General features: G+C 48.2%; 1 protein-coding gene across 1 annotated transcript in view; it reads right to left on the bottom strand.

The window, feature by feature from the left end:
- Nucleotides 1–559: 559 nt before the first annotated feature.
- The window catches only part of RAD51B (RAD51 paralog B), a 647,199-nt gene continuing 628,866 nt past the window's right edge, over nucleotides 560–18,892 (bottom strand). Inside the window, exon 11 of the mRNA XM_060293640.2 lies at nucleotides 560–680. Within this exon, the coding sequence (XP_060149623.1) occupies nucleotides 670–680 (11 nt within the window). The 3' untranslated portion in view covers nucleotides 560–669. The remainder of the gene's footprint in view (nucleotides 681–18,892) is intronic.

Here is an 18,892-nt window from a genome sequence, read left to right as displayed (position 1 = left end):
GAAGCTGGAGGGGGAGCAGAGTGACACCCCCTCCCCAAATGTCTTCCTGTCCAGGCGCATTGCCTTAAACATACTAGGTTTCCTGAAAGTGCACAGATTTGAGATTTAGTTGTGCCTTTGTTCAACGATACAGCTCACCGAGGACTAGCTGGTTAAACAGCATTCACACCTCAGTGTGAACTGGTTTACTTGCTTTCATCCTAACATCTACACACTTAGCGTCTCCAAGGGGCCGAGGAGCTTGGGACTGAGGAAGAAAGAGAAAATGATAGAGTCATGAAGGACAGCCCAGGACACGGCTAGTTGTTCAGATTCTGGGAGTTCCAGTTTCATCCACTCACTGGCCCACAGACAGCCTGCCTGGCTCATGGGAAAGGAGGAGGTGGGAGTCACGTGTCCAGGGGGCCCTGAATTGCTTTTCTGACTTCTGTATTTGTGTGCCAACCACTCCTAAATGCAACTGACCGCTCTTTTCAAATGGCTTCCAGGACTCCTGCCTTCTCCTCTGCCTAAGAGAGTTCCATACGGGCAGCCCCGGGTGCAGGCCTCAGACCTCGCCTCTCCTTTTACACACATTCCTAAATTATCTCACCTGGGCCCTCCGATGAGAGCTCCACTCTGCTTCTGTGTTGCCAACTCCCCAGCCAAGTGCTCTCCTGATTTGGGTATTCAGTTGCCTCCTGGACAAGGTATAATCATATATTTATTTTCATACTTTTTTGTATAGTATCTGTCTCTCAATAGACTGTAAACTTCATGAGCATGAGATGCGTTCTATCTGCCTCCTGTTCTTCCCTACACCCAGCCCAGTGCCTGACACACAGTAAGTCCTCAGAGAGTTTTTAGGCAGAAGAAGCCCATAAAATCCAGCAAAAGATACTTGACATCACGTCTTGTTTTCCTGAAGTAGGCTATTTGGCCACTTCCCCCTCCCACTTGATGAAGTTTCATATTTAATAAAAGCCCTGAACAGTTAGAACAAACATGTAGGCCCTGATCATGAACTTGATAGACTGCTTAGAACCTAAATGCCTGATACGGGGAGTGCCTAAATTATACTCATCAACGTGGTCGACTCTCAATTTTCCATTCCAGTGGATAATCTAATAGCCAATAATCTAATAGTCTGTAATTTAATAGTTTATAACCTTGAAAGTCTTACATGTGGCTTTGGATTATGTTTCTGAATTTGCATCAGGATATAAGGAGCTCTGATGGTTTAGAAATTCACAATAATTTGAGCTCAGATGTCCAATGTCACCGTCCCAGTTGCCTATTAAGGGCTCCTCTCGGCTCCAACCACATGCAGAAAAAATACTGCATTGGGCTTGGGAGGAAAATGCGTTGTTTTTTTTGGTCATCAGAATTGGGGTCCAAACTTCAGCCCTTCCACTTACCAGCTCTGTTTTCATGTGACCTGGTCTGGTCTCTGCTTTCTCACCAATACCTACCTCCAAGAACTGTTAGGAAATGCAGTCAAGTTCTCAGAGAAAATTAATCTGAACTATTCCCCCAGGTAGATGCAAAACAGGTCAGAAGCAGAGTTGGGCCCTCTGCAAAGTTTCTGTTTCACATCTGATGAAAGAAAGATTTCTCTTCTCTTCTCTTTTTCTTTCTTCTTTAAAGGACCTTCTCTTCCAGGCCCAGTGGGCTAAAGTAAACAAGGTCCTTGCTTTATAAGTCATATCTGGAAAGCTTCTGCTAACACCTGTACAAATCTGCAAGAAAAACACTATCCTAGGCAATCTAATGTGGAAACTGACTGTGGGCCCTGCCTGGGCTCCTCTGCATAGGTAGGGCATCCACTGACCCTATCGATGGTATGAATGGTGTGACTTTCTTCATGTTAATGTGTATGTCTGGGCATTTGCTCATGCTGTCCTGGGTCCAAGTCTCAAGGTTAGAATGTGGAGACATCCTGAGATCCAAGGCAGAACCAGTCATGTTGTCAGTGGGTAGATGGGACCCCAGAGTTCCCACCTCCTTTTCCTGTCATGAAGTTTATATGTCGAGGGAAAACAGCTGTCCATGCGCAGGCCAACTGGGACTGAAGCCAGCTGTTCCTTCCAGATGCCAAAAGCCAGATGTACACCCACTCTTCTTTCCCACTCCCTAAGCCTGAAGTCTCAAACTTTATCGAACTTATTAATAACCTCGCTAAAAATGCATTTCCCCAGCCTCCCCCTCCAGAGAATCTGATTCAGTTAGTTCAGGTTGACCAGGAAATCTGCATTTTAAATAACAATACCCCCACCCCTCCCTTCTTTTCTCCCTAGGAAATTCACATATAATTGCTCTGAGAATCATACCTTGAACAACAATCTCTACAGTGAAGGCTGGCAAATGTGCTGGTAAATGTTTAACAACTAGTCTCGGAGGGGAGAAAGTCTGGATTGTAGCCTGTTGATTTCTGTGATGTAAATATCCCCAACATGGTCAAGTCAAGCTACCAACACGACTTCCTGATTTTGAAGACGGGAAAAGGTATGTGCCGTCAATCCTTACAAGCTCATAGGAACTGCTTCCAGCAGGCCACTGGATGGAAGCCTCTGGATGCCTCTGAATGGTGGTTCCTGGGCTCTGGCATAGAAAGGCCACTGTTCAGCTCACGATGTCACATCTCTTAGTTTAGTTTTGTTTTTCCCTAAATCCCTAGCTCTTTGAATGGTTTGTTTTAGTGACTGGTTCCCAGAGACCTCCAGGGGTTCCAAAGCAGAAAGAGAGGAAAGGGAGAGGGAAAGAGCTCCAGGAAAGAAATCGCAATTAGTGTGGGATGCTGGCCTCAGCCACACTGACAACCTTGTTCAATCCAGCTTTCAGCGGGGGGAGGAGGTTTTCAAACACCTGCTTCTGCCTTCGTTTGATAAGCTTTCTGGTCGACTCACATAAACCTGATCTGCTGACCTGGGGGATGATGAAAAGGCTGAGCGTTGGGGACCTGAGGGGATGAAAGGGGCTGGGGGAGGACCATGGGGTGGTCATATGACCCAGGGTCGCCAGAGGCTTAAGGCTTCCCCTTTGTCGCCCTGGCTCTGGCCCCGTGTTGGAAGGTTTTGGTGATTTCCTCCCACCCCCGACTAGGCGAACAGATGTGGAAAGGTCTCCAATTCCCAGGGCTCCGGACACAACTGCTCGTTGTTTCTCGCCCGCAGACAGGGCCTGCGATCACAGGCAGAACAGCTACACAATCACTCACCAAAGAGCTGAGCCCAGTCAGGTGCGGGTTCAAACCTACTCTGCACGTCTGCAGCAAAAAGCTGAACTGAAATAGACTGAAAAGTAACCCCATCCCTCCCTGTCTTGCTCTAAGTCCACTTTGTAGGAAATGCTGAGGACTTCAGGAGAGGCAAGGCCAACAGCTCTTCCACAATGATAAAAATCCTCATGGATGCCGTGACCTTTTGAACAAATGCAGCCTCTCGGGCCTGCTGCTTCTCTCATCCTTATCGCAGCACTGACAGAGTGAGTGAGCCCTCTATCCACTTCAGGCTTGGAGCTTGAAGGACCCCACTGCTCTGAAAAGGACGCCTTCTGCAGTCCACTGAGCTTTCACTGCTCATTGGATGAAAGGGAGAGAAGAAAAGTGTTATAAAGGAAGGGGTGCAGGCGTTAGCGTCCTTGTGTACCTTAATTATACCACGCTGATCATCCGAGGAACTTCTCAGAACCTAGCTTCCTCCCCCATCCACATACCTTTCATAAGAGGGGCAAACAGAAGCATAAAAATACCCTAACCTCCCTTGTATAAAGAACCTGTCTCGTCTAGTCCATCCACAAGAATAAGCCGGTATCTAACAAGCCAATGTTTCTAGCTTATGCAACAAATGGTGGCCATTACAACCTGACACAAAGACCTGGTACATGCATGTATTAGCATGTAGCTCATTCACCTACAAACGCTGGAGTGACACCCATTTCCCTAAAGCAATGGGTCTCAAAGTGACTTCTATGGACCCCTGGGGTCCCCGAGACCCTAAGAAGGTATCTGCAAAGTCAAAACTATTTCCATAATTCCGAGATGTTACTTGCCTGCCTCACTGTGTTGACATTTGGGTAAAATTGTCATATTCTTCACTGCCGCTAAGTCGTAGGACAGAAAAAAAAAAAAAAAAAAGGAAATCGGTTTCACTTAAGCATGTCCAAGATGAAGCAGTAAAAATTATTAATTCTATGAAGTTTTGCCCAAAGTCCAGGTCTTTTGACTATTGTGTGTGGCAAACTGGAAAGCAAGCGTAACGCACTTCTGGTGCATCCTGAGGTACAGTGGTTGTTTGGAGAAAAAGCATTTGTGAGCGTGTCTAAGTTGTGAGCTGAACTGGCCACTTTCATGAAACACCATGTTTACTCGAAAGGACCAAATTCCCATGGTTATTCAGACTTGGTTATTAGAGACATTTTCTCCAAAATGAACAAGCTGAACCTGTCACTTCAAGAGAGATAATTCACAGTGCTTGTTGTCAAAATAAAAGCTTTCAAGCAAAAATTAGAATTTCTGAAAACTTGTATCTGTCACAGTGAGCTTAACACCTTCTCAATACTTAGGTTTCTGACGAGATCAGCGGTGATATTAACAAATGTGAATTTTTAGTTTTCATCATGAGATAGATCAAACTCAGATCTGCATAACTCAGTGAAGCAATATTTTCCAAATGACCATGCATGGTATTACAAAATCATGCATGGGCAAAAGATCCATTCAGTGCAGCCCAGACCAAACAGATTTTAATCTAACTAAGTACAAAGAGTTCATTGAGACAGTTTCAGATTCCACACTGCAACTAACCTTTAATAAACGACCATTTATTGAGTTCTGGTATAGTGTAAGGAAGAGTATCCACAATTATCTAAGAAGGCTATTAAAAAATATTCCTCCCTTTTCCAGCTGTGTATCTATATGACGCTGGGTTTCCTTCATAAACTTCAACCAAAACAACGTTATCACAGCTGATTGAATGCAGAAGTAGATATGAGAATCCAGCTGTCTTCTATTAAGCCAGACATTAAAGGGATTTGCAAAACTGTAAAACACTGTCATTCTTCTCATTAAAGTTTGTTCTCTTTTGTTTTGGAAAACACAGTTGTTTTTACAGTAAGACTGTGTTATTTTAAACAAATTAACAAAGTTACCAGTTTTTATGAATTAATAAATGTGAATTTATTCATATAAACATATTAAATGGATTAACAAATAATTATTAAACAGTTTTCTGTTTTAATTTTTAATATGGTAAATGATTTAAATATCTATCACTGTGTAGCAAAATACTCCCAGACCTAGTGGCTTAAAACAATTGTCACTAAATGGATAAAGAAGATGTGGTACATATATATGCTGGAACACTACTCAGCCATAAAAAAAAGAATGAAATAATGCCATTTGTAGCAACATGGATGGACCTAGAGATTATCATACTAAGTGAAGTAAGTCAGACAGAGAAAGACAAATGCCACATGATATCACTTATATGTGGAATCTAAAATATGATACAAATGAACTTATCTACGAAACAGAAACAGACCCACAGACATAGAGAACAGAGGAAGATGGTTCCCAAGAGGAAGGAGGGGTGGGAGAGGGATGGATTGGGAGTTTGGGGTTAGCAGATGCAATGCTATATATAGCATATATATATATAGAATGGATAAACAGCAAGGTCCTACTGTATAGCACAGGGGACTATATTCAATATCCTGTGATAAACCGTAATGGCAAAGAATATGAAAAAGAATGTGTATAACTGAATCACTTTGCTGTACAGCAGAAATTAAATACAACACTGTAAATCAACTATACATCAATAAAATAAATTTAAGAAAAACCACACAATCGTCACTTGTTAGCCCTCAGAGTTGCTGTGGATAAGGAATTCAGGAGTGGCTTGGCTGGGCTGTTCTGGCTCAGGGTCTCTCAAGAGGTTGTAGCCTTAAGCCAGTTGTGGCTGGCTCGAGAGGGGCCTCAGTTCCTCTTCAGGTAGGTCTCTCCCAGTGTACTCAAAATATGGTGACCGGCTTTCTCTAGAGTGGACAGTAGAAGAGACCAAGTAGAAACTTGTAGTCCCTTTTCAAGGCCTAACCTCTGAAATCACACATCCTCACTTCTGCCATTTTCTGTCTGCACACAGACCAGCTCTGATTCACTACACAGGGGCATGAATGCTGGGAGATAAGGCTCACTGGGGGCTATCCTGGAGGCTGACTACCCCAGGATTTAACAACAGATACAGCCACATTAAACAAAGGCTTTTGGGGGTCCTCAACAAGTTTTAAGGGTCTGAAGGAGTCCCAAAGACCAAAACATGAGAGCTGATAGCCTCAAGGAATTGATGCACATCTTAAAAGGGTGAGGAGTCTTTACTGATTCTTCTTCTCGTTCTCCTTCTCCTTCTTTGTCTCCTTACTCATAGCCATACCATCATTTAGGCAACTTCTTGCTCACTTACCCTCCACGAGCTTGGGGACAGTTCCTTCTAGCTCTGTTTCTTCTGAACTTGAACTTATCGGGGGCCCCCTTATGAGTTTAACCCTTGGCCTGTTGGATTGTTGCCTGGCAACGCTCGAGGCTCACGTCAGCTCTAGTCCTTCTCTGAGCAGGCTCCCTGAACGGCTCATGTCTCCAAGAGGGGGCCAGGTGGGAGCAGAAGAGCAGCTCTGGGCCAAGCGCCTAGAGGCACTGGAGACACAGCCGTGAGCTGCACAGGCCAGGGTCCCTGCCCTCGTGGAGATGACAATTCTAGAAGTGAGGAGAGAGGAAAACAGTAAATACAACCAACACCAAAATGATGTACAGTTGGCCCGCTGCGGAAGAGAAACCTGCAAACGTGTGGATTCCGGTACCTGTGAGGGCTCCTGGAGGGGCGACTGTTGTACGTTAGAAAGTGCTAAGTATTAAGGGGGAAAAGGCAGAGTCAGGTCAAGGGGAGTGGGGGTGCAAGGGGCGATGGGGAGAGCTTGAGATGAGCTAGGTGGCTGCGGGGAGCCTCAATGAGAAGGTGACATTTTAGTGAAGACTTGAAGAGGTGAGGGAACAGCTGTAGCAAAGGCCCCAATGTGGACACATATCTGGTGTGTTTGAAGGAAGCAAGGAGGCCAGGGTGATTGGAGATGAATCAGGGAGGGGGAGAGGGGAGGGCGGAAAGGTCAGCATCAACAGGCGCGAGATCCTTCAGGGCCCCGACAGCTTTTTACTCTGGGTGAGATGGGAGTCATTGTGAGCCATCTGGGGGTTTGAGGCAAAGTATGTTGAGAGTATGCTGGTAGGGCAAGTAGAAGTAGGGGGACTACTTAGGGGGAAGTGGAAAGAGGGAGCCTGGTAGGAGGTTATCACAGTTGACCAGGGAAGAGATGGTGGTGGCTTGGACCAGGATGCCGGCAGAGGAGATGGTGAGAATTGGGTGGATTCTGGATAGGTTTTGCATGTAGAGACAATAGGATGCCCCAGCACCTTGAAAGTGGGGTGTGAGAGAAAGTCGGGGATCAAGTATGACTCCATTTAGGTTTGGGGACTTAAATAGCCTGAGGGTTGGAGTTGCTACCACTTGAGAAGAGAAAGTTGCACGTGGGACAGCTTGCAGGGAGGAGATTTAGAAAGTTCCACTGGACACATTCAGTCCATGCTCTTCCCTGAGTTTTCTGTAAAAGCCCAGCTGCACCTGATCCCCCAGGTCCCTAAGAGCAGAGGTTTCTGACTGCCTGCACAGGCCCGTCTCCTGCCTGCTTTACAGAAGACAGTGAAGAAAATCACTCACTGTGTGCAATTTAATTTAAAAGAGTGGGAGAAGGTTGTTCTTGAGCCTCTCACTCTTTTTTTTCTTTGTCTTTCTTATCAGAAATGAAAGAAAACAGCCAGGGGAGATAGGATCTCAGGTCTCGAAATCCTAGCAGGTAATTTGGGAGTTGAAAACAAATCTCCCCTGAAATGTATGAAGCAGGTGAAGGGGATTCCAGCTTCAGCTCTTAACCTGCACCTTCTCCTGGCCTGGCAAATAACTTCCTTCCAGCCCCAGGCAAATCCACTTCCACCCACCAAATGCCTGCAGTTAATAAACGTTAAACAACAGCAAAGCCCCTAAGTAGAAAGAGGAAGACTGATTGGAGGCCAAGATACCAGAAGGGCCGCTGGAGAGCCTCTCCCCGAGGGCTGCACCCAGAGAAGGAACATTCAGGCAAAGGCAGCAGGGGCCCAGGGCTGGGGGACCCAAGACAGGACTGCTTTCAGAACACCAGAGCAGGGGAATATCTGACTTGAGTCACAATGATTACATTTCTTGTGCAGACTTGCCCACTTGTTTCATTAGAACTTCATACCACTAACCGTGCTCAAACCCTTCAAAATGGCTACACTCTCCAGCATCCATTACCGAGCCATGACCTAAATCATGCTTCCCACCAAGCATGGCAGGACTGGAGATTCCAAACTCGGGTCTAGATACGTCAGCTGAGGGTTGGCGAGGGTGTTCTCAGAGGTCCAGGGAGAACTAAGAAAACTAAGGATTATGTGAGGCTGTGAGAACTTCACCCAGCATTACTTATTATTCCCATTTTAAAGATTAGAAAACTAAGGCTCAGAGAGGTTGAGTGGCCCCACAACTGGTCAGTAGCCGAGCCAGGACAGGCATCCATACAGTAAATCATGGTGGCTGTCATTTGCTGGGTACCTGTAAGACAGGAGAAGTACCCTGTGCTTTGTGGTGTTAACACGTTCATTTCTCATGGGTTCCTTCGTTTTCAAAGAAGTGAAACTGTCCAATAGAGCTTCCTGCCACGACAGAAATGTTCTGTGTCTGCACTGTCCAGTGCCATGATAGTCACCCGCTCCACGTGGCTACCGAGTGGGATTAAGGAACTGAATTTTAAATTTTATTTCATTTTAATTGATTTAAATTTAAATAGCCACGTGTGGCTGGTGGCTACTCTATTGGACAGTGCCATTGCAGGAGGTTCGGTAGCATTTCCAAAAGCTTGTTAAGCAGTGAGGCAAGGGTTGCATCCCAGGGCTGACTGAACCCAAAGTCCATGCCCTTTCCTTCTTCCCTCTGCTCCCAGTAAAGTGGCCCACATTTTGCAAAGTGAAGGGCTTGGGTATGAAACGGACCAGACAGTATACAGTGAGCCAGATCCCCTAAAGGCCAGGTCTGTATTTGAGCCTGCTTCCTCTGAAGGCACCCAGAGGTCTCAACAGGCAGCCCAACTCCCCAGCTGGGGGCTCTTGAGACCCGGTATCAGCAATTTCCCAGAGCCTACCGGTGGTAACCTGGTTGATTGAGGGTTCTGTGACTCACGGGTCCCAACCCTACTATTTAAACAGCAGCATTTCCTTTTTTGGGGCTTAAGACTATTTGGTAGAGAGGTAGTGAGCTCCCAGGCCCAGCCTCCCCCTGTCAAAACATGTAGCCCTCAAAGGTTTCCACTTCAGGTACCGCCCATGAGGTACAGCTACCACATGCCAGAGGTCTGAGTGCAAATGTTTAACCTGAGCTGAGCCGTCGTTGCTTTGTCAGCTTCTCTACGGCTCTCCGATGTGCATCTCTACCACATCACTCTCCTGCTGCAAATACGTTCCAGGATGCTCAGAACGCAAGCGAAGTCTTCCTTCCCTGACCTGGACTCTGCTTCCTTCTCCAACCTCATGTACCCTTGTCGTCCCCATTGCTCACTCTGCTCCAATCTTGACTTCCTTGCTGTTCCCCAATACATCAGACTGGTCCCTGTCCCAGGCCTTTGCATTGATTTTTCCTTCTGCCTGGAATGCTCTTCATTCAACCCTTGCCCAAATGTCGCTTCTTCAGAGAGGTCTTCCTGACTCCACTGTGTGTAAAAGTGTCCCCCTCACCTACCTCTCTTTATCGTGCTTTACTTTTTTCAAGGCACTTATCACTAGTTGATGTATGTGTGTGTGTGTGCGTGTGTGTGTGTGTGTGTGTGTGTGTATATATATATATAGAGAGAGAGAGAGAGAGATGGTTTGCTTATATTCTGTTGCTCCCATTAAAATGTAAACAGAGTAAGGAGGGACATTGTCTTTTTTCACTCTGTATCTCCAGTGTCTAGAATGGAGTCTGGCACATAGTTGCTCACTGAATATTTGTCGAATGAACCAATGAGTCCATGAATGAATGCATGCATGACTGCTCAAGGCGAGCGTGAGGGGGTGGGGAGGGATGGGTAGGCTCAGGCTTGGCTCGTCTACACAGATCAACGTGTCCATGGTTTGGAAGCTACACCATGAGAAACAAAGAGATTTGTTGGTTTAATTTCTTTTGCCTTGGGAAAGTTAAAGATCACAGATAATCCAGAACCCAGTGCGAAGTTCTCTGATTTATAGTCGAGGAATTATTCACACAGAGGTAAACAAGAGCAAAGGACTGACAAGCGAACTGTAGGAGAATGATGGGGAACAGACTGAGGGACCCTACAATCTGTACTCCTTCAACTGGCCTGGCTTCCCAACAGCACTGGCTCAAACTTGGATCCAGAGAATCCCTGACAATTGTCACTCCCAGAATCCTTTGGGCCGGTCACCCAAGTGGTGACTGCAAGTGAAGGCATCCTGGTTAAGTCCGTCCTTACGTGAACGTGACGTCGTCAGGCCATCTAAGAGGCACGCCCAGAACGGCAGGTGTTTCCCCAGGATGCCCAGTCTCACAAAGTTCTCCTAAAACCTGAACTTGGGGGCGGGGGGATTCTCCTTTCCTTCTTTAATGGATTCCACAGAAATGGACCTCTTTTATTCCAACTCAGAAAATTCAAAGAAACAAAATTACCAGCACCTAGAAGTGTCTGACACATAGGAGGTAATCAATAAACATTGAATGAATGAAAAAAAGTGTCTAGGCAAAGGGGAACTGTGGCCTTGTAAGGAATGGTAGAGTTGAGCAAATCCTGACAGACAGAAACCATGGGCTGGATCCCCTACTCTGGCTTCAGGCCTCAATTTCCCTATCTGTAAAACGAAGTTCTGGGCTGGCTGGACTCGAATTTCCCTCCCAGCTCTGACACTCTCTAATTCTCTGAACACGTCTTCATAGCTTTCTTGTGGACTAGATCTTACTACTTGTGTCCTACTGAAAGCCAGGCCTACTGCTCTGGAGGCCACCCATTGTCTTTAAGCACCAGAAGTTATTTAATAGCATTTCTCCCACAATATTTTTCATGTTCTCCATGAAAGAACATTCTGGAAGGTAGCCATCATCAAAATAGGAAGTAAAGCCAGGCTGGGGTTCCATTTATCAGATAACGCAGGCTTAACCAAAGTTCCTGTTGGCCGATATGGTGATTCTGGGAGCTTGACCAGGTTTCAGACGTTTTAGACTCAGAGAAGTAAGAAATCATCTCTGTGGCTTGTGGGATTTGGTACCTATTTCCCTCCTTTCCGCAGCCCAGGGCTGTGGGTACCAAGTGAAGGCTCCGGTGACTCTCCTCTCCTCCTCTCAGGGCCTCAGTGCAGCGGTCCAGCGCCCGAGAGCCCCCTTCTGGAGGGGCACGCTCCGAACGCACCACACTGGCCCGAATCAGTCCCCTGTCCACTGCAGTGTTTTATTTTAAGCCACGCGTGAATTTCACCATTTCCTTCTACTCTTAGAACTGTCCCAAAGCACCAGCCCCCAAAGAATTCAGACTCCTTCTCTACTTCTGCAGCTCTGTTCACAGCTTTGATGTACCAAGAGGAAAAAGAACCCTGGACTGAGAGTCTGAGAGTAGGAGTGCAGCAGGAGGCATCTCTCTAGGCCTCAGTTTCCTCAGATGCGAGGTCAGGATGGGGTGCTGGCCGGGGGCCCTGCCTCTCCCAGCCTCGGGATCCCCGCCACCCCTACCCGGCACCACCCCATACCGGCCCAGAGGCAGAGCCAGCCCTTTCCCATGAGGGAGACACAGCTTGTACGTTATGCAACTTCTAGAAAGGCAGGGGCTCTTCTTTTTCTTTTTTTACTCTAGGAAGAGAGAAACAGTTTTGTGAGCCCAGTAACCAATAAACATAATGAAAATCATGGTAACCATCAGCCTAATAAAACCCGAGGCAAAAGCCTCCACATTCTCAAACGAGAGCATGGGAATTCAAAGCTCTGAAGCCATACGTGGCCAGGGCCTTGCTGAAGGCCTCGGGACGCTGGCTGATGGCTGATGAAAGAATGAAAGAATTTTAACGCGCCACTGAAATTCTCTTTTCCAATATAACCACTTTGAAACCTGTTAATTACAGACACACAACCAGCGCCCCCCCCCCCCGGGGCCCCCAACAGGACCCGGGGCTGCACCAGGGAGAGCCCAGCTCCAAGGCTGCTGGCTTCCATGGTGCTACACATGCTTTGTGTTGGGTGAATTTAGCTTCAGGAAGAGAATCCAAATTAATTGAAACCACATGGCCACTCCCCTCACCCCTAGCCTCCTACCCCACCTCCTTCCCCTGGAGACAGAGGCCAGTTCAGTCTAATTTGGTCCAGTGTTTTTGTTTCCTAAAATCTGTCTTGGGCTCTGGGCCATTAATAGGTTGCAGCTGATTTTAATCTACATGAATCAGAGACCTTGCTTCTTGGGCTTTAAGGAGATTACAAATTGTGTGTCCCGCAAACGGGATGGAAAGGCAAGGCCCTGGGTGGGGAGGGGGAGGGGAACAGATCCTGGAAGGCGCACAAACTCTGCTCTCCATTAAGCGGGTGGGTTTGAATGAGCCTGTGATCTGTCAAAGCTGGGGGAGGGGAGTGAAGAGGAGGTAAGGGTCTTGCCACTGTGACCCCATGGCAGGAACACAGAACCTGGGCCTGTGAAAACAGTTAAAATCAAAGAACTGGATGGACAGAGAGGTTCCTACTCACCTATCTTCAACAAATTAATTTCCCAAGTTTTTGCTGGGCACCTATCGTGAGCTAAAGCAGGGGTCAGCAAACTACAGCCCACGGGCCAGATTGGGTCCACGGTCTGATTGTGTAAATAAAGTTTTATTGGAAGACAGCCAGGCCCACTTGTTTACATATTTTCTATGGCTTCTTTAGTAAGTGTAGCAGAGATGCTAGGGCCTGCAAAGCCGAAACTATTTACTATGTGTCCCTCATAGTAAAAGTTTGCTGACCCCTCACCTGGAGAACCACTGGGCAGCCACTCCACTCACAAGACAAAAGAGGACAGATTTAGGATCCCCTCAACGCCCACATCATACCAAGCTCCAGGCTCATTCCAAACATCACTCTTTAGGGAAGCGTCTTTATGCTCAGTTAACCAATGGCAACTAAGAACTTGGCCAACTATCTTGCCACTCAGTTACGGGTTCAAGTACTTGCCCTGACAACCCTATACTCCCATGTCACAAATGAACACACTTCCAGCCACGGAAGGATGTCTCCCCAGGCTGCAGTGGCAGTGGTCTGGAACCCCTCCTCCCCCTCCCCCTTCTCCTCCTCTTCTGGGAGGCGGTTATGTTGGGCCTTGAACAGGATCACAGCTCAACAGAGTGCCACACTAGCTTGCACAGAATGTCAACTCTATGTAAAGACCCCACCCCCCACCCCAGCAAACAGGAGCTGAGAGTTCCTGCAAAGGATAACGGTCTGCACCTCACGTCTCCATCTCCACTGCTGTCCCCAGGTCCCTCTTCCTTGGCAAGCTTCTCCCTGAATTTTAGGTAGTGCCTCAAAGGAGTGTAGAATTCACTGAGGAGTCATGGGTCCCAATCCTGAGGGTCCTGCTATTGCTCAGTGGTCTCCCAGTTCACTAGAGATTGTGAACTGCCTGAGGATGACAGAGGGGCGCCAGCTGAGCAGGGATGAAGTATAAAGCAAACTCCTACCATCACAAACAACTGCAGTCCTGTGCTGGACCAAGGCAAAACCTGGGAAATGCCCCCATCAGCATCTTTGGGTCCCACCGTCATAGGGACTCTGTGCTCAGAAATAGCCTTAAGCAGGGCTCAGACCTTGGCCTGGAAGAGGATAAGGCATGGCTCCTCCGGTTTCTACCCCACAGTGAGCCTCCTAGCACATTCCCTGGTTGGTACTCTTCACCTCCACCAGCACCAAGGCTGTGGATCTAACCCTCAAAGCTCTGTTTTGCCTAGACCTGGTCTCCTGATAGGCTTGGGCTCTCTGCTCCATGGAACCCAACAGCCAGGAGATTTTTGCTCCTGCTTCCCTGAGTCTAGACTACAGGAAGAGCAGAGGCTCATGACTGACACATGGGCACATCAGGAACTCACGCAGGTGTTCAGGACATCCGATTTAGCAAGGTCCTGAGCTGGGCGGATGAGCAATATTGGCTCTGTTGTCTCTGGTAATGGCTTCATGGCCCTTGAACAGAAAGGAACGCACCGTGGTTAATTAGCAGCCACTGAGAGTTTGTTATGAGCTGGGTGTCACATGGATGAACAAACACCCTGGCAAGAGAGACTCTGAGAAGGTCACATGCCAAGGAGTTTGTGGAGTGCAGTGTCTCCCCACGTTGAGGCATTCAGAAATGCCTGCCCATAGCACACCACAGGGTGATGGTCCACACTCCTCAGCCTGGCTGCGATGCCGGCCCGAGGACCCCCCGTGATCTGGGGCCCCCTGCAAAGAACAGAGTGCTTAAGTCAAGCGCCACCCTCTGTGCCACCAAACAAAGGTGAGTCAGAATACAGCAGGATGAAAAAGCTCATAAACACTTTCTGGCGCTGGGCTCCCAAACTAAATCTCAGAGCGAAGCAAGCCAGCCGAGCTCAAAAACACATAACACACAGGAACGCCCGGCTGCTACTGGCTGAGCAGATTGGGTGCTAAAATGGCTTCAGAGCAACGAAGGAGGACAGAATTAATTTTAAGACAAGTTCAATCTTCTCTCCCTTTCAAGCATATAAGGGTGGGAACTGGGGATTAAAATTGAAAATTGATTTCACTGCTCCTTCCGAAGGCACAGGGCAGTGACTTAGCCCACCTCCACCACTCTCCTTCCCCGTCCTCTCAAAATACACTGGCTCTTGACTCACCTCTGACACCTGGAGCTTTTGCCCTAAATCATATTTTGTGTCCTGTATAAACAAGGGCTGGTAACTAGTACAGGAAATTAGTTTCACAAGCACTGAATGTGTACCAACCTGTGGTATGGGGAGTTGCCAGGTTTTCTTCTGAGAATTTTCACAGACTCTCAAAACTTTCTCTCAGCTTCCCCTCGGCACACTTGAATGCATGCACACCCGCCATCCGTGCGCACACACCCAAACGCAAAATTTCCCCTCAGTTTCCCCCAGCACGCATGAACAGAGACACGTGCTCACACACAGATACCCTCACATTCTCAAAACTTCCCGTTGGTTCTCCCACAACTAGAAACTTGAGCAGCTAGGTGTGTGGGAGCTCCCTGTCACCCTCTCAGACACACATGAAACTTTTTGCCCACTCAGCATACCCCCAGCACATACCCCCAGGAGCTCAGAGCCAAGGATGTTTATATTGCTATGTACACACACACACACACACACACACACAGCCACATTCCAACTGGCTCAGTCATAGCCTTGACAGGCCTGGGTCTGCTTGCCATTGCTTCTCATTTTGCCTCTAATGGGACCTTCTTGTAACAGAGAGGTTTGCCATCCGTTTTGTAGCATTTACTGAGCCTGAGGGCTGGGAAGGTGGCTTTTTTAAGGTACACATGACGGTAGAGCAAAAAGCGGGGACAAAGGCATCCCTTTCGATTTCCTGCCTGAGTTTCACATGCTAATGAGCAGTGTTCCGGATTGCTTAGAGAATTTCTTTATCTGCTGCCCTGTCTGAAACCAGGCTGGGAGCACAGGCTCAGCTGAGGAATTTCCACAAGTCCCATTGTCAGGGGGGCAAAAACTGCCTTGCTGATTTATTACCTATACGGCATAATGAACCCCGGGTTACTCTCAGTCACCCTTTAGGCCTTGGTACGCCTGTGCCAACCTGTGCTGGTGGTTTTATCTTGCTTGGTCCTGATATGGCTGGAAACCCAGCGGTGGTCCTGGGCGTGTTCTGATCACCAGTATCCAGGTAGGGGAGGGAAAGATGACCCCGTCCAGGATGGGGCAGGACATGCTCATGTCTGACTAACTACCTAACATCTCCTGCTTTGCCATCTCCCATTATGCTAGGCCCAGGCTGCCTGAGGGCAAATCGTGTCCTCTGGAGGGCCTGGGTAGAAGGCACCAGCCAAATGAGCAAAGACTAATTTGGGTAGAAACTAAAGGAGATGAAAATGAGCCCTAAGTGACCACTACCCCTCTGGGAACTTTGGGGCACAAGAGCTGGATTTCCCCACCCCCGGCCCTGACGGCAGTAAATATTGCACTACGTATGCCCAGGGGACGCTGTCTCTGCATTGACTGTGCAAAAGTGAGAAAAGTAGAGTTGCTCTGGTTGCAAGGGAAGGGGATGAGTTAGTTGTGTGTGTGTGTGTGTGTGTGTGTGTGTGTGTGTGGTCCCATCTGATCTGGTTCCATCCTGATCCTTCCCCCAGCAATACTTCAGGGGCTCTCTGAGGGGTTCCTCGGATCCCAGTTTGAAAACCACCATCACAACGCGGGCTCCTTCTCATAATAGTTGTTGAACTTCGGTACCCAAGAAAACACACGATGACAAAGAACTGCTAGAAATTTGACAACCCTTTCAAATGAGCCTGAATTTTGCATACGGTTGATTCAGGCTGCAGCCCGTATTTGGTGTAGCGTACAGTGTAAGGGACCCCTTGCTGAAACTCCACGGCCCCCACAGGTCTGCAGCTCACAAACTGGGAATCACTGTACAGAAATTAGGAGAGGAGCAAGAAATAAGCCTGGGGTCCCAGATGGAGTCACACTGTGACAGGGCTCAGGGGCCCAGAGAAGGAATTTGTGCCTATGCTAGTTGGCCATTAAAAAGCCATGTGCAATTATTATGATGATGATGTTATTAAAGCCAAGAAATGACACGGTTGGACATGAACCAGCAAAAAAGAATGACTCTTTTGCAATTAAGTCCCTTTTCCCCTCTCCAGATGTCTGAGCCTCAACATCCCATGTCCACCAGGCCTTCCTGGATGAGTGTCAGCCCAGACACCATTTTCCTGTCTTCATCTTCAGAGGTTTTTATTGTCCGGTGTGGCCCTACCCAAAGCGAGTGGCCCGGCCCAGGCTTCTGTGCCCCATGAGTGTGAGCACCAGCGACGTACACAAATGAGCACAGCCTAAATTAAAGAACGTGTCTACGCACGAACAAAGGGGGATTTATGCTGTGTGCGGGCCAAAGTCAGGCCTAATTCCTCAGCTGTGCCCCCCTCATTCCTAGCCCATCTGCCCCCTGCCCCCCAAACCTCTCAAAGAAGAACCTGGCTTTACTTGCTGAGTCAGGAAACATAGCTAGAGGTAGCACCCCACACGGGTCTGGGGAAAGTGTCTGTGCTCCCAGTTCGTCTCTGTGCTCCATCTGCCTTGGGGAGAACTGCTAAGGCTTTCGGTACTCAAGTCTGTCCATGCCTAACATGAGGGCTACTGTCAACAGGCATCCACCACCTCTAGACAGGGCGTGAGGATGAAGATGTAATGAGAGCCTGTGAGGGCTTTGTGCTTCCTGGAAGAAAGATGGCACTGTGAGGTTTTATTATCTACCTACTCTGCTTTTTACTGATCCATCTCCCTTCTGTTTTTCCTTTTGGGGGGTCAGTGTCAAGTTTATTAGGTATTAATTTCCAAAAAGGCCTTCAGAGCAGGGTTTTATTTGGTGCCTCGGAGAATTTTTTTCCCCATAACCTGGACCCTCTAAGGATTCCTCTTGGTCAGGGTGAAAGAGGCCTGTGTGTGTTCAGCTAGTCAGTCCAGCTCAGTTTAACAAATATTTATGGAGCATTCACAAACACATACCTAGCCTTGAGTGGCAGGGCAGGACCAGAAACAGTGGGGAAGGTCATGAACTCTGGAGCCAGGTCACCTGGGGCGAGTTCTCACTCCACAGTTCCACGTACATCCTAGGACAGCCCCGGTCACCTCTTGGAATCTCTGTTTTGCTACTTGTAAAATGGAGAAAATCCCATCCGTCTCACAGGCAAAGTCACAAAAAGGTATAGATCTCCTAGCGAGTAGTGGGTGGGTGATCAGCAATTCCCCGCTTCAAGATCCGGCCTCTGGAGAAGTGGGGAGAGGAGATGCCGCTGTCCTCCACCCTGTTTCTCCTCCCTGAGGCCCTCTGTCTAGTCCTTGTTCATCTATTTTAGAAAAAAGGGTCAGCTGGTTAAACCAGAGGTTCTGGAACTTTCTCACCTCAGTTTTCCCCGGCACTCCTGGGCAACCTACTTCCTCCATACATTCCCTCCTTCCCCCAAATACTCCAAGGCCTCCACACTACCATTCCCCTCCACGCTCTCTCCAAACCCATCCCCACAAGGGAGGAGAAAAGAACCTTCCCAGTCTTTTGAGAAAGAGAGCACAGTGGAGACGACTTTGCTCTGCTGCACACCCTTCAGAAAAGACCAAACTGTGGGTTCCTTGACGTGCTAGTCCCCCAAAGGCGAGCTCCAGTCAGGAGGGAGGTGATGCGAGGCCAGGCAGGGTGAGCTAGGCTGTCCCAGAGGGACCAGTCGAGACAGGACCCACACAGGTGCCCTCAGCCCGGATCCAGCCTAGAAGATGCCCCAAGAATGGTCCCTGGCAGACACCGCCGTCCAGCCTGAGAGAAGCGCGGTAAAGGTGTCCACGCAGGGCCCTGTGCCTCCCTGAAGGAGGCTTTTTCCTGTTTCTCCGTTGCCAGGGAGGAGAGCAGATGCAAGGAAACCCTCAAATAGGCACCGCAGAGGTCAATACCCTTTAAATTAAGCTTCTGATGCTTACAAGGGGCCAGGCTTCCCACAAATCCCCGATGCACAGAGCTTTGAGGTGGCGCGTTCAGTCTGTTTGTTCTTTTAGAAGCACGCCTGGGAAGCCAGCGGTTATTTGTTTCCG

This window comes from Globicephala melas, chromosome 2 (assembly GCF_963455315.2).
Source record: "Globicephala melas chromosome 2, mGloMel1.2, whole genome shotgun sequence".
Lineage (NCBI taxonomy): Eukaryota > Metazoa > Chordata > Mammalia > Artiodactyla > Delphinidae > Globicephala > Globicephala melas.
The sequence above is the reverse complement of the archived record's forward strand: the minus strand, read 5'-3'. Positions and strand labels throughout refer to the sequence as shown.